Here is a 13505-nt window from a genome sequence, read left to right as displayed (position 1 = left end):
TAATCAGGCATAATCTGCATATTCTTAACACCACCTCTGGGTTTCCAGCAGGGGGTGACAGACATCCTTTCCAGCCTCCTACTATCCTGGGAGAGTTTTGGAGGATGGGGTGCTTCCTCCTGCAGCCCTCTCCACTCCTCCTCACAAGGGTCCTGCCTTTGGCACCTACTCCTGTTTCCCTCCTCTTTATCCTCACACAACTAATCCCATGTTGGCATCTGCTTCTCAGAGGGCTGTCCTCCTCCATGTCCAAATAAGCCCTCAGAAGAGAATCTGGAACTTTCACAACCAGGAATAGTGCCATAGGATTCCCAGGATACCTGGACTCAGACCTTCCACCCAAAGAAATGGGCAGTGACAGCAGGGCTTCAGATGAAGGAAAGCATTTCGAGGTTTCCAAGGCCCAGACTCTGCCCCCTAGGGCATGAAGTAGGAGCCACAGAGGCAGACCTAAAAATTATGTGGTCTTTATTGTGATGATGGTAGTTTCCCAGGAGGAGCAAATGTGGGGCATTGGGGGTGGCAGCACAAGCCACTCTAGAACCACTTTTACCCCTCCCCTGTCCTCAGCCAAAACAGAAACCAAATGAGGTCCCAGCCCCAGACTACAGCCCAAGAAGGGGCTGTGGGAGGGGGGTCAGAGTCAGAAGTCACATGGAGCCCAGTGACTGTCAAGGCACTTGCTGGAAATAAAGCTGGAATAGAGTGGAAGACAGAGAAAAAGCCTAGGGCAGCCCCAAGTAGCCCCAATACAGAGCAGAGGGGAATTAGCCTGGGGCCTGGAGTGTGCAATCCCCAGGTCCTAGCTGTAGGCTCCCCCTAGAAAGGGGTGAAGAAGGGGCCAGGGTGCCAGCCCTGAGGCTGACCTGAACTCCAAGAGTCCCCACTGAGCACCAGCTCACAGCGGCAGGGGCCAGGAGAGCCTGAAGGATTGGGGAACATCAGCAGGGTTAGGGTTGTGCCAGGGGGGTGGGCAGGACCACCAGTGAGTATGGGAGCCGGCAACGGCCTGCTAAGAGCTGGTGAAGGGGCAGCTGCGGCTCCAGCAGAATCCCAACAAGCCCGTTGCTGCTTGTGAGGATTAGGATAGCTCTCAGGAAAGGGGTCTGGAGGCAGCCTCACTCTGTACCAGTCCAGGCCAAGTTCCAGGACAGCGGGACCAGCCGCTGGAAGGGGGTCGGGTGAGCCACATGAGGGTCAGGAGGTCATCCTCCAAGATAGACAGACAGGAGTTGGCAGGGCTGCTGGCCCAGCCAGGAGCCCAGGGTCACCTTATTTGCAGTACTCCTTCCTGAACACTGGAAGCCAAGGAAACAGGTGGACATCTGTCACAAGGGCAAACACAAGGCAGACATCCAGCAGGACGGCCCAGGGACCTCTGCCCCTGGGGCTGGCTTAGTGAGTGTGGATGGGGTGAGGTATGCCACTCACCTTTGTCCAAGTCAATGTTCTTGGTGGGCAGTGGGCTGTGGCCCAGCTCAGCCCTCTCCTTGAGGATGTTGTTTTTGTAATCTGGTGCAGGGAAAGAGCAGGGTGAGGCTCCCCCACCCAGAGATGTACCTTCCCTAGCTCAGGCCTGGGAGCCACAGTCTGCTCCTTGGTTCTGGGGCCCTCCCTCACCTAGCTGGATGTCCTCACTTCTGTAAACAGCCTGGTCGCCTGTAGCCACAGCAAACTCTGCCAAATTAACATCTTTCCTGGAGACAGGAGGGTGATTGGTGGTTAGAGCAGAGAGTGGGCTGGGAGGGGGGGGGGTGATCTGGTCCCCAGGAGAGCCTGGAGGACCTACTCACCCCTTTGACTTCCCCGACTTCTTGTCCGAGTACTCGTACCCTGGGGAGGAAAAGTCATGTCGGGGGTGGTCTCACCCCCCTCCCCAGCTCCCGCCCCTGCTCACCCTTTGCTCAGGCCACCACATCCCACACCCTGCCTCTGGTCAGGGGAGGCTTCCTAGCGCTGGCCTCAACCCTGCAAGATGGAGGCCCCCTCACCTCCGCGGCGGCGCTGGCGGGTGGCCAGGATGACAGTGATGAGCAGGAGAATGAAGAGGAGCAGGGTGGCCAACACATAGCCCAGCTGCTGGAAGAAGTGGGCGCGGCCCTCGGGGACGATGACGTTGATGACGCTGCGGCCGCGCGGCAGGGTGGAATCTGCACGGGCCCAGCGGGGGCGGCGTCAGGGAGCGCGCAGCGCCCCCCACCCAGCGGGCACCCGACCCAGGCCGCCCCTCTGCGCGGGTCTGGGGAGAAAGGTGCGGCTCTTGGCGCCTCCCCTCGGCTAACACCCGGGGCCATGGCGGGGGGGAGGGGCGGGGAGGGGCGCACGGTACCTGGGCCGGGGGCGCTGCTGTGGCTGGAACCGTTGCCGGGCGAGTCCCGCGGGGGCGGCTCAGCGACTGGCTCGGTGACCCTCAGGTGAAAGATGCGGCGCTCGTGCAGGCCGCAGTAGTGGTGGTGCAGGTGGCAGGAGTAGGTGCCCTCATCAGCGGGCTCCAACGGGTCGATGCGCAGGGAGAAGTCGCCGCGCGCAAACGCGTCCACCCCCACCGCCACGCGGTCGCGCAGGAAGGGCGGCCCGTAGGCCCGGCGCTCACCCGAGGCATACAGGTCCAGCAGGCGGTCAGCGCGGTCGTGCGGCACACCGGGCGGCTGTCGGTCCCAGTGCACGACCTGCTGCGCCTCCTCCAGATGCCGGTCGGTCCAGACGTGCGCCCGGTTCACGCAGGTTAGCAGCGCGGGCGCGCCGCGTTCTACCACCAGCACCTCCTTCTCGCCGTCCCAGTGCGCGCCAGCCTCCTGGGCTGGGGGTGCAGGCCGGTCAGCACCCGGTGGGCGGGCCGGGAGCCAGCGGGGACACGTCCCGGGGGCGGGAGGGGGGCGCACTCACGGTTGTCCGTGACCTCCAGGCGGACGGCCAGGGTCTCGTAGAGGTGGCAGTAATGGTGGTGCAGGTTACAGGTGTACAGCCCCTCGTCGGCATACTCCACCGCTACGACCGGGCAGGAAACCCAGCGGTGAAGGGCAAGGTGGGCCCGCCCGGCCCCTGCGCCCCGCCCCCCTCCCCGGCGCCCCGTCACCGCCCCGGGCTCCTTACCGCGGATGAGCAGCGAGAAGTTGCCGTCGTGGAAGGCAGAAGGCGGGAGCAGAAGGCGGCCGTGGTCGCGAGGCCCGTACACGCGCTGCTCGCCCGCCGAATACATGTCCACGAGTCTGCGAGCCGGGCCGCCGGCGGGGCTGCCGCTGAGGTCCCAGTGGACCACGCGCTGGCGGTCGTGCAGCCGGTCCTGCGTCCACACCATTCTCGGGCTCTGGCAGCGCAGCACGGCCAGGGCGCCCGCTGCCCAGCTCACGGTGGACTCGGACACTACGGAGCTGGCGGCAGGCAGGGACCCCGAGGGCACTGGTGGGGAGGAGGAGTCACTGGGGGAGGGGCAGGACCCAAAGGCAAGGCATAGGGCGGGTCTGGCAAGTCAGGAGGGGGCCTGTTGTGGTTTCCAGGGGAGGGTGGCCACTAACCTGAGGAGAGAAGGACAGCAGAGCCTAGAAGAAGAAGAGAGTCCTACTGGGGAGGGGTTGACCTGAGCCTTTGCATCCAGGTCACCCACCCAGCCTGACCCGACATGGCTCCCTGGGTCCCCTTACGGCACTTGCTGGGCTGGGGGGGTGGGGCATGTTAATGACTCCCTCTTAGCAGGTGGGGATTGTCAGAGAAGGCTAGCAGATGAGATGGGCAAGGGGTCTCCTTTAGCCCCCCATGGTGCAGGCACGTCTCCCACGGCCGCCACCTCATCCCCACAGTCACCTGCCTGGGCCGTGGGACAGCATTCCCCTTTTGGGGGTGAATGGTGGAGGCAGCTCTGGAGTATGTGCTTGTCACCAAAGGCCACCCTCAGGAATGGTGGCTAGTATCACCATCACTGCAGCAAGGCCACCAGAGCCCCAAAGCCTGATGCTCAAGGCTGGTTTTGAGGGCTCCTGCACCTTGGTATACAGTGAGGTACACACACCTGCCAAGGCTATGCCACACAAGCCCTCAAGAGTCCTTACCCCAGCTGGGCACCCTGCCCCGCACCCAAGTCTTACAGCTGGAGCCCCCGCAGCCCCCCTGAAGGGCAGAGGCCTGAGGCTGAGCAGGCTGGACCATCCGCACCCCCATAAGCAAGTTTCTGCTTCAGAGATGGGCTGAGCGCCCAGGACCAGGAGGAATGTGCCGGCTCAGCGGGCCAGCCCAGAAGGCGGGCTCAGGGGGCCTGGGAGCCAAGTAGGGGCTGGAACAGACCCTGTGAGCCTCACTGTTCCCAGGCCCCCTAGATCCCCCGACCTACTCCTCTTCTGACCACTAGGACAAGTGGAAGAGTGAGGTGGGCAAGGGACCCCAGGGAGAGGCACCCCCCACCTCAGCCTCCCTGCCTGTCTTAGCCCTCTTGTTCCTGAATCCGTGTGGCTTCCTGGGTCCTGGGCCCCCCCCCCCCCCCGCATTCTGGTGAGCTGCCATCTTGAGCCCCCCCCAACCCCCGCCCCGCCCCAGCCCCTTCCCAGCAGTGAGGGCGTCCCACTGCTCCACACTCAAGCTCCGACAGGCGGCTTTGCACAGAACACAAAGACCTGGTTGTGCCCCCACTCTGGACCCCCACCCACCCTGCACTCACTGTGTAGAAGCACAAGTTCCCAGAGCAGAACTTGGGTCTGCAGCTCCATGGCGCCTGCCTGGCTCACTGGCCTCGCTTTGTCTCACTTCTGCTCCAACTCTCCAGAAAAACAGCCCGGCCCCCTCCCCCTCCTTAGCCCCCACCATGACATCACAGAGTCCTGGGCGGGGTCAACAGTCTGCAGACCGCCCCCTCTGGCTCCAGCTGGCCCCTAGCCCTCCCGAAATCCTTGGCTGGCCTTTGGGGGGGGTGGGGTAGGAACATGGGCATGGTGCCCAACAACGTGAGGGGAATCAGAGCAGAGACCCTGCCCCTTCTCTGGCCCAGGTCCAGGAGGGGTAGGAGGGTGGAGGGCATGGTCCCAGATGCTGTGGGGGCAGCTGTGACATATGAGGCCCTTGGGGCTGCTGCAGGACTGGGCTCTGGGGTGCACATCACCTCCCTTCCACTCCTGTCGGGGGACCTTGGCCCAAGGTGTGGGCAGGATCCTCCCCGTCTGTGCTTGCTATGGAGCTTGAGGCATTCCTAACAGAAAGGCCTCCAGGGCTGGGACCCCTAAGGAGCCCAGGTTGCCAGACCTACACCTCTTCCAACTATTCCCCTTAGCCTCCTCTGGGGGCTGCATTTCTTCATTTATGAAAGGAAAAGACAGTCACAACACCCCTGGGGGGTGGGGCCAAGGGGGCTCCCTTAGGACAGCATGATGGGCCCTGCTGTTGATCAACATCTTTACCACCCAGGGGAGCCTGCCAGGGCATAAGAGTGGGGACCCTGAGCACTGAGGGGCAGCGTTTGACCAGCCTCTGGCTCGGGCCAGGATCCCCATCTGCCCACCATCCAGGGCAGAGCTTGGTGTCCCTGAAAGCAAATCCTGGCTAAGACACTCCCTGCCCAGAGTGGAGGGAGGAAGGGAGGTATGGGAACCTCCCCAACGGAAGGCACAAATTTGAAGCTCTGGGAAAACTTACAGAGTCACATAAACAAATGCAAAATAACAGATCATACACTGCATACCAAACCCACTCTTTCTAGTTAAGCAAACCTCAAAAAGAAAAAAAAAAAAGCAAACAACTACCAAAACCCACAGTGCGTTTTTTAAACTGCCCATTTGAATAGAATTATGGTCACTGGCCCCAGTCCCTGGTGGGTGGGGATCTCACCCATGAACCCTGTCCTGGTCCCCAATTCCTCAGACCAGCAAGGAACCCAGTCCAACTGGTCTCCCCAGCTCCAGGCAAGGTGGGGAGACTGTCACAGCTGCAGAGGAATGAGGGGTCAGGACAGGGAGCGCCAGCCATGAGGATGTGAGGAACCCCCCGCAATGGACTCATTTCCTCAGCAAGACCCAGGCCCTGGGGGTCAGAGCCCCTTTTCCAAACTGGAATCAGAACTGGTCCTGGTCCCAGCCCCTCCCTGGGCCTTTCATTCTGGAAAAAACAAGCCCTGCCTGGCTGGCTAGGAGGCCTGGCCTCTCCTCCTGTTTTTTTAACTGGTTTATATTAGCTGGTGACCAATCTTCTCTGTGTCCCGCCCATGTCTCTCCATCTCTGTCCTCTGTTCCCGCCTCTGTCTGCTGGGCTGTCTCTCCACAGTGGAGGGAAGATGTCCAGACAGTGCTAGAGGGAGGCAGAAATGGCCCAGCACTGGCCCCTCTGTCTGGAAGGGGACCAGGGTCAGCTCCCAGCCGAGGAGCCAGGAGCCTGTGGGCGCGCCCCCTCTCCCAGCAGGTTCCCTGGCCTTGGGCCCTGTGAGGCCCTCTCCGGTGGAAACTCAGCCCTCAGCTTGGCCCAGATGTGTAAGTCTGAGGGGGCCGCCACTGGGGGGCAGCTGACCCCAGTGAACCACTGGGCAAGAATGGACAGATGTGGTGCAGGGCTGCAACCCCTCTTGTCCCTCTCTGCCTGAGGCCAGCAAAACCAAAATGAGCAGCAAAGGCTGCTGCCCCCACCCCTACTCTTGGCAGTTAATAGCCACAGATGAGAGTAAAGTTAAAGTTTCAGCAGGCCACCTGCCCCTCCCCTGGCCAAGGCCTGAGACCTCCGACTCTTTCCCAAGTGACTGCTGATTGCTCAGTTCCCAGGGTCGCCCAGCATCTCTGTTCCTTGGGAAGAGACCACCAGGACAAAGCCACTGACATCACCATGGTCACACCCTGAGCTCTGGCCAACCCCCTACCAGACCAGAGCCCTGTACCCACCTCTCCTCTTCTAGGAGGTTTGGCTGGACAATGCAGGGGCCAGCCAACCAGCCCCACTAAGAAGCAGGTTCTGGCTCCTGTTCCTGGGGACTCGGACATTCCAGGCAGCCAAGCTCACTGGGAGGAGAAACCACAGGCACTCAGAGATGCCACCAGACACAGACACGTGCTCGTGCCACTGTTCTGTCATTCAACAAATATTTGCTGAGCACCTATTGTGTGCCAAGGAACTGGAAGCTGTTGGAGGGAGGCAGACAGATGGCAGGCCTGCTCTCGGACAAATAAGATCATCTGGAAGAAGTGTTGTCGAGAGACAAAAACGGCAAACGGCAGGGTCTCCCTCCACAGGACTGAGCGGACGGCCTCTGATGGAGTAACACCCACAGGTAAATGTCCAGGCTGGGGCCTGGGGAAGCTGCCTCTCAGATGAGAGCAGAGCTGGGCACATAGGGAGGTCTGAAGGGCTGCAGTCAGGCTCTCTTGCTGATAGGGTGCTTGGAGGGACTGAGGGAGGACTGAGGGACTGTGGTCTGGGGACGCAGGCATGTGAGGTGACTCAGAGCCAGTAGGGCCTACACGAGCACACAAGGGACACAGCCCACCAAGGGCCAGGTGGGCTGCAGGACTGTCAGGTGCGGTCGAAGCACACTCTGTGTCCTCCCCTTGAGTGCGGGCAGGGCGCTGTAACAACCAAAGGATGAGGGGCTGGGATGTCACTGTCTGATAGAGTCTCCATCGTGCTGCCTGGAGTCAACTTCTCCAGCTGGCCATTCTGTGAAAGAGCCCTTGGAGGGAACATGTGGGCAGCCCCCAGCCAACAGTCAAGAAGAAACTGGACCTCAGTCCGATAACAGCAAGGACCTGAATTCTGCTGCCCCCCAGGATGGCGTGGAAGGGGACTGGTGCCTCGGGTCCAGACGCAGCACCGGCAGACACTCATTTCATCTGGGAGGCCCTGAGGGGAGGCTCCTGTCTAGGTGTCTGACCCAGGGCAGCTCTGTAATAATAAAAGTGTTGGGGGATCCCTGGGTGGCTCAGGGGATCCCTGGGTGGCTCAGCGGTTTGGCGCATGCCTTTGGCCCAGGGCGTGATCCTGGAGACACGGGATCGAGTCCCGCATCGGGCTCCCGGCATGGAGCCTGCTTCTCCTTCTGCCTGTGTCTCTGCCTCTCTTTCTCTCTCTGTGTCTATCATGAATAAATAAATAAAATATTTTAAAAAAATAATAAAATAAAATAAAATAAAGTGTTGCATTAAGCTGCTCAATGTGTGGTACAGCAATAGAAGACAAATGCAAGTGTCTCTGGAACAGAGCAAGGCCAGGCTTAAACCTGCAAAAGGCACAAGTTTCACAAGGAGAAGGGACTAGTTTGTCAGTTTGAGACTGGTGGCTGGCAGCAGGGCTGAGGCTGCCCAAGTTCCTTGGGAAGCGCATGGATCATCAGTCACGTGAGGCACTTCCAATTTCACTGACAGTGTCTGCTGGTTCTGACCTGTTCTTGGAGGGGCCACCTTCTCCTGGAGGCTCGCCACCCTGCAGCATTTCACACCATGAGGCAAGAACTGCGCCCATTCTGGGTCAGAAGAGTTGAGTGTGTCCCTCAGGAGAGCTGTGGGCTGGGAGGGTGAGGACTTCAGGGCGACGACCTGGCAGGACAGGCACCCAGCATGCTCAGTTGGTGGAGCGTGTGGTTCTCCATCTCAGAGTTGTGAGTTTGAGCCTCAGGCTGGGTATATCAATGACCTAAAATCTTGAGGGCACCTGGGTGGCTCAGGCGGTGAGGTACCCAACTCTCGATTTCAGTTCAGGTTGTGATCTCAGGGAAGAGGGCTCTGTGCTCAGCTGCCCCACCCCACTTGTGTGCTAGCTCTCTTTCAAAAAAAAAAAATACAGATAAGAATATGGAAATGTAGATACATTGCCTCATGGACCAGCAAAACTTTTCATCCCGGGAAAATGTCAAGCAAACAAGACCAAAGATTTGACTAGTCAGAGTCAGCCTCTCATCAGTGGTTTCCTGCCGCAGCACCCGACCAAGGGCCACCCTTGGTCAGGTGCTCCTCCGCCTAGCTGCTCCCATCTGTGGGTGCACAGCAAGCCAGCCTGCCAAGGCACTGGAGCCCACCTCATAGACATTCTTGAGCTGGAACCTGGCCCCAAGCTGCAGGGGGTATGTCAGTGTTTTAACCTCTCCTTTGATGCCAAAATCACTTCCTCATTGTCCTCACAGATCCATCAGTTTTCAAGTCAGGAGCCAAAAACCATCAGTTTTGTTCTAAGGGCCATCACACGCAGTGCCTCTACTGGGGGGGGGGGGGTGACCTCCATGGCCACCACATTTCTAGCGAGTTGGTTAGGGGACGGCCTTTGCTTCTGAAAGGCCGGGGCAGATGACCTGTGGAACAGCCACCAGCCCAGCCTCCTGAGAGGACCCAGAGCACTGCATCCACATGAGGTAGCTTCCCGGGTCCACGGAGGGAAGTTCACTTTACCGACCTCTCCGTTGGTGACAGATTTGGTTTATTCAGTTAGGTCCTGTTAGAAAAGAGACAGGCCTGCAGTGGTTGTACGACGTGCCAGCTGTCAGGTTGCTAACCCTCCACTGCACCAGCCTCACAACGGGTGGTGCCCTTGGGCCTGGGACTTCTCCGAGCATCTCCACTTTACAGCAAGCATGGGTGTGAGCTCCCCCAGCAGGAACACACAGCACGAAGGGGTTCTCCTGTGTGTCTGGATGGGCTGGGTGGGTCAGCGGTGTCTTCCCATGACACAAGGTCCCTCGGCCATCTCGAAGCCTTGACCTGGCCATTGTAATCTTTCTGCAGCACTGTCCACAGGGACACCAACCCTGCTTCACCCTGCAATGCACCTTGGGCAGTGCAGCTGGGAGGGTTCCCACTGCCTTGCATGCCCAGCACCCCCACCTGCACTCTCAGTTGGGACTGTCACTTACTCTGCCTCATCTTGCGGATCTTGGGCTGAGCTGAATGTGTTTCCAGGCCGTCTGCTTCAAGCCTTGGTGGGATCAGCTTGAGACCCCTGGGGAGGCCCCAAGGAGGCTGAGTCGGGGCGACAGAGATTCTTTTCTTGATGAAAAGAGAAAGTATCTGGTGCAAAGGCATCCTGGAGCCCTGACATGGTCACAGGAAAGAGTACGGTAAGTGTCCAGGGTGGTCGCGTTTACCCAAAGCAGACCCTCCTATACATGCCCTTCTGACACCCTAGAACAGTCCATTTCTGATTTGCAGTTTGTAGCAGGTAAGTGTGAGGGAAGCAGGAACCACTGCTGGCTGGCCAGCAGACAAAACACGCAAAGGTCAGAGAGCAGAACCTCTCTCAAGATGTAACAAGCTTTCCAGGGATTTGGTCAACAGTGACTCTGAGAGTATCAATATTTAATGCGCTGGGGGTGAACTAGATACTGCCTCATGGTGCCCTAATTGTCACTGACCGGGAAGAGCACTGACACGGAAACGAAGCCTGTCTGTGGATGGTCCCCACACCAGTCCTACACGTGAACATGGACATGCAGCCCGCTCAGCATAGCAGAACTAGAGCATGGCTTTTGTACATAAGCAGCTTACGAAGGTTGAACATTTTTTATTTGATTTTCCCATAGTTAGGGCTTCATGCTATGTGATGAGGTGATTAAAGTGGGTTGAGAAATCATTGATTTATCTGTACTATCCCTCCTTTTATACAAGAGAGGCAGCCCTGTGTGGCCAGCTGTAGGAACCCCTGAGACAGATGAGGTTGAGGATATGCTGTCAGCTTTTCTACTTTTGACCTGAGGCCTGGTTTTGGGAAAGCCACACCAGAGTTGATAGGGGGCCTGGTACGGACGTGGTCATCTCCTCTGTAGTTTTATTCAGGGTGACGATATTTTTTTTAATTTTTATTTTTTTATTTATCATGAGAGACACAGAGCGAGAGAGAGAGAGGCAGAGACACAGGCAGAGGGAGAAGCAGGCCCCATGCAGGGAGCCCGATGTGAGACTGGATCCCGGGTCTCCAGGATCACGCCCGGGCTGCAAGTGGCGCTAAACCGCTGTGCCACCGGGGCTGCCCAGGGTGACAATATTTAAAATAAGCACAGCGGGATCCCTGGGTGGCGCAGTGGATTAGCGCCTGCCTTTGGCCCAGGGCGCGATCCTGGAGACCTGGGATTGAATCCCACGTCAGGCTCCCGGTGCATGGAGCCTGCTTCTCCCTCTGCCTATGTCTCTGCCTCTCTCTCTCTCTCTCTCTCTATCATAAATTAAAAAAAAAAAAAAAAAATTTAAGCACAGCAGGGCAGCCCCCGTGGCTCAGCGGTTTAGCGCCACCTGCAGCCCGGGGCGTGATCCTGGAGACCCGGGATCCAGTCTCACATCGGGCTCCCTGCATGGGGCCTGCTTCTCCCTCTGCCTGTGTCTCTGCCTCTCTCTCTCTCTCTCTTTCTCTCTCTCTCTCTCTCTGTGTGTGTGTGTGTGTGTGTGTCATGAATAAGTAAAATCTTTAAAAAAAAAAAAAACAAGCACAGCAGCACATGATGACCAGGAGCACTTGCCCTGAGACAAGAGGACCATCTGGTAACAGAAGTGGTCCCACGCCAAAACCCCCAGGGAGGCCCCACAGAGGCAGAGCCAGTGAGAGATGCTCTTCCTGATGCAAACCAGAAGCAATTCCTTTCCTTCTCCATTATTATTATTATATATACATCTGCTCAGTCAAAACATTCGTTTACCTTTCTGTGAATACATTTACACAGACACAAATATTCATATTTTAGATAACATAACTAAGCTGTCAGCTTTAGTTTATCTATATTCAACTGTATATGTGACACAACCTGTATATCACAGTAATTTTACCATCCAAACTAGACAAAATTTGAAGGAAGAATAAATGTCTTTATATAGTGACCACTATTTCTGTAGTCTCTGTCTTTGGGAATTTCAGTATGTTTACAAATTGTCCAGCTATTTCCTGTAGCCTTTGATGCAAAACAAACCACCTTAAAACTAAATGGCTTACAACCAGGAACGGGGGTTGGGGGGTGAGCAGGTGGGGTACAGGGATGTCTTAGAGCAGGGAAACTATCCCCTGGAGCACTGTCAGGTGGGTGGGTGACACTGTGTTTTTTAGGACCCAAGGAACTGCACAGCTCAGAGTCAACCTCAATGATGCAAAGTCTTAAATGCTGTTTTAGGAACTTGGGAAGACTCAGAATGCGGCAAAAGCAAGCAAACAAAGTACATTTCAAATGAAATGACCTCAGTGAAGAGGGTAAGGAAAGTGCTGACCCAAGTCACTTTGGAGAAAAATCTGTAAGACAAGAGGCTAAGGGGACACCTGGGTAGCTCAGCGGTTGAGAATCTGCTTTTGGCCCAGGGCATGATCCTGGAACCCCAGGATCAAGTCCCACGTTGGGCTCCCTGCATGGAGCCTGCTTCTCCCTCTGCCTCTCTCTCTCTCTCTCTCTCTCTCTCTCTCTCTCTCTCTCTCTCCCTCATGAATAAATAAATAAAATCTTAAAAAAGAAAAAAAAAGACTAGAGGCCAAGGAAGTACACTAGCCCTGCTCTCTAGCCAAGAGCCATTCTCCATGGGCTGTGGTTCACTGATTCTTTTTTTTTTTTTTTATGATAGTCATAGAGAGAGAGAGAGAGAGAGGCAGAGACACAGGCAGAGGGAGAAGCAGGCTCCATGCACCGGGAGCCCAACGTGGGATTCGATCCCGGGTCTCCAGGATCGCGCCCTGGGCCAAAGGCAGGCGCCAAACCGCTGCGCCACCCAGGGATCCCTGGTTCAGCGATTCTAATGTGTGTCCCAGAACCAGTTAGGCAAGTGGGTGGTGGCTGGTGGCAACCAGGTTTCTCACTACCTGGGGGTTAAGCAAGAAGCAGCAGCTAGAGTGACCTCTGTGCTCATGGGGTACAGCTGGAGATGCCAGCAGTGGCTTGTATCCAGTATGGTGTAGACACTGGTGTGGACATGCAGAAGCACAGACCTGTGCACACAAGTGGGGCAGTACACCCCCAGCACCTGGATCCTGGTTTCTAAAACAGTTTTCCAACAAAAAGAATCAGGGCTCCTTGGAGAAATGGCTTATTTTATGACGGGGAGGAAACATCAAAGATAAGCCTGGAGACCTGTGGTGCCCAAGAGTAAGGAAGTATTAACATCAGTAAATAAATGAAAGAAGAGAACGATGGGATGTGCCAAAGAGCACAGGGGCCAAAGGTGGAGTGAGGGCCAGCCAGAGAGCCAGCAAAGGTATTTTGGATCATAATCCAAATATAAAGTAAACATCCATAAGTCCATACTGAGCACAGGAGAATCCCAGGTGGATGGCTTGCAGCATCCCAGCCCCCACCACACAGCACGGGGCAGGAGACTAGACCTGCGTCTGGGATCTTTTACCACTCAGGAAGTCCGACAGGACAGCCTGTCTGTGTCCCACATGGTGCTGGTAGAATGGCTCACTGGGGGCCAGAGGATCCAGACAGCTTCCTTCTGGCACCTGGGGCCTCAAAGTGGCCATCAGCTGGGTCTTCTCTGTGTCTACATGGTCCATTCCCTGTTCATGTGGCCCCCCCACCCACATGGTCCTCTCTGTCCGTGTGGCCCCACAACCTCTTGGTACTCAGTAGTCTAGCCTAGTCTTCCTCCCGCTGA

The 13505-nt window shown here is 57.1% G+C and overlaps 1 protein-coding gene across 2 annotated transcripts; it reads right to left on the bottom strand.

Annotated features, from left to right (window-relative positions):
• Positions 1–451: 451 nt before the first annotated feature.
• On the bottom strand, positions 452–4760 carry MXRA8 (matrix remodeling associated 8). Of its 2 annotated transcripts, none has more exons than XM_055304660.1 (10): positions 4649–4760; positions 3516–3539; positions 3094–3399; positions 2887–2988; positions 2330–2800; positions 1992–2150; positions 1794–1833; positions 1621–1697; positions 1432–1512; positions 452–1325 (listed from the first exon to the last, which is right to left on the bottom strand). In XM_055304660.1, exons 1-10 carry the CDS (start codon positions 4695–4697, stop codon positions 1273–1275), a joined length of 1362 nt encoding a protein of 453 aa, XP_055160635.1. In that variant the 5' UTR covers positions 4698–4760; the 3' UTR covers positions 452–1272. The 2 variants fall into 2 exon arrangements, with proteins under 2 accessions (XP_055160635.1, XP_055160636.1); XM_055304661.1 differs by having other exon boundaries at positions 452–1298; positions 4649–4759.
• Positions 4761–13505: the final 8745 nt, after the last annotated feature.

This window comes from Nyctereutes procyonoides, unplaced genomic scaffold (genome assembly GCF_905146905.1).
Source record: "Nyctereutes procyonoides isolate TBG_1078 unplaced genomic scaffold, NYPRO_anot_genome, whole genome shotgun sequence".
NCBI lineage: Eukaryota > Metazoa > Chordata > Mammalia > Carnivora > Canidae > Nyctereutes > Nyctereutes procyonoides.
This window is presented reverse-complemented; position numbering and strand designations above follow the sequence as displayed.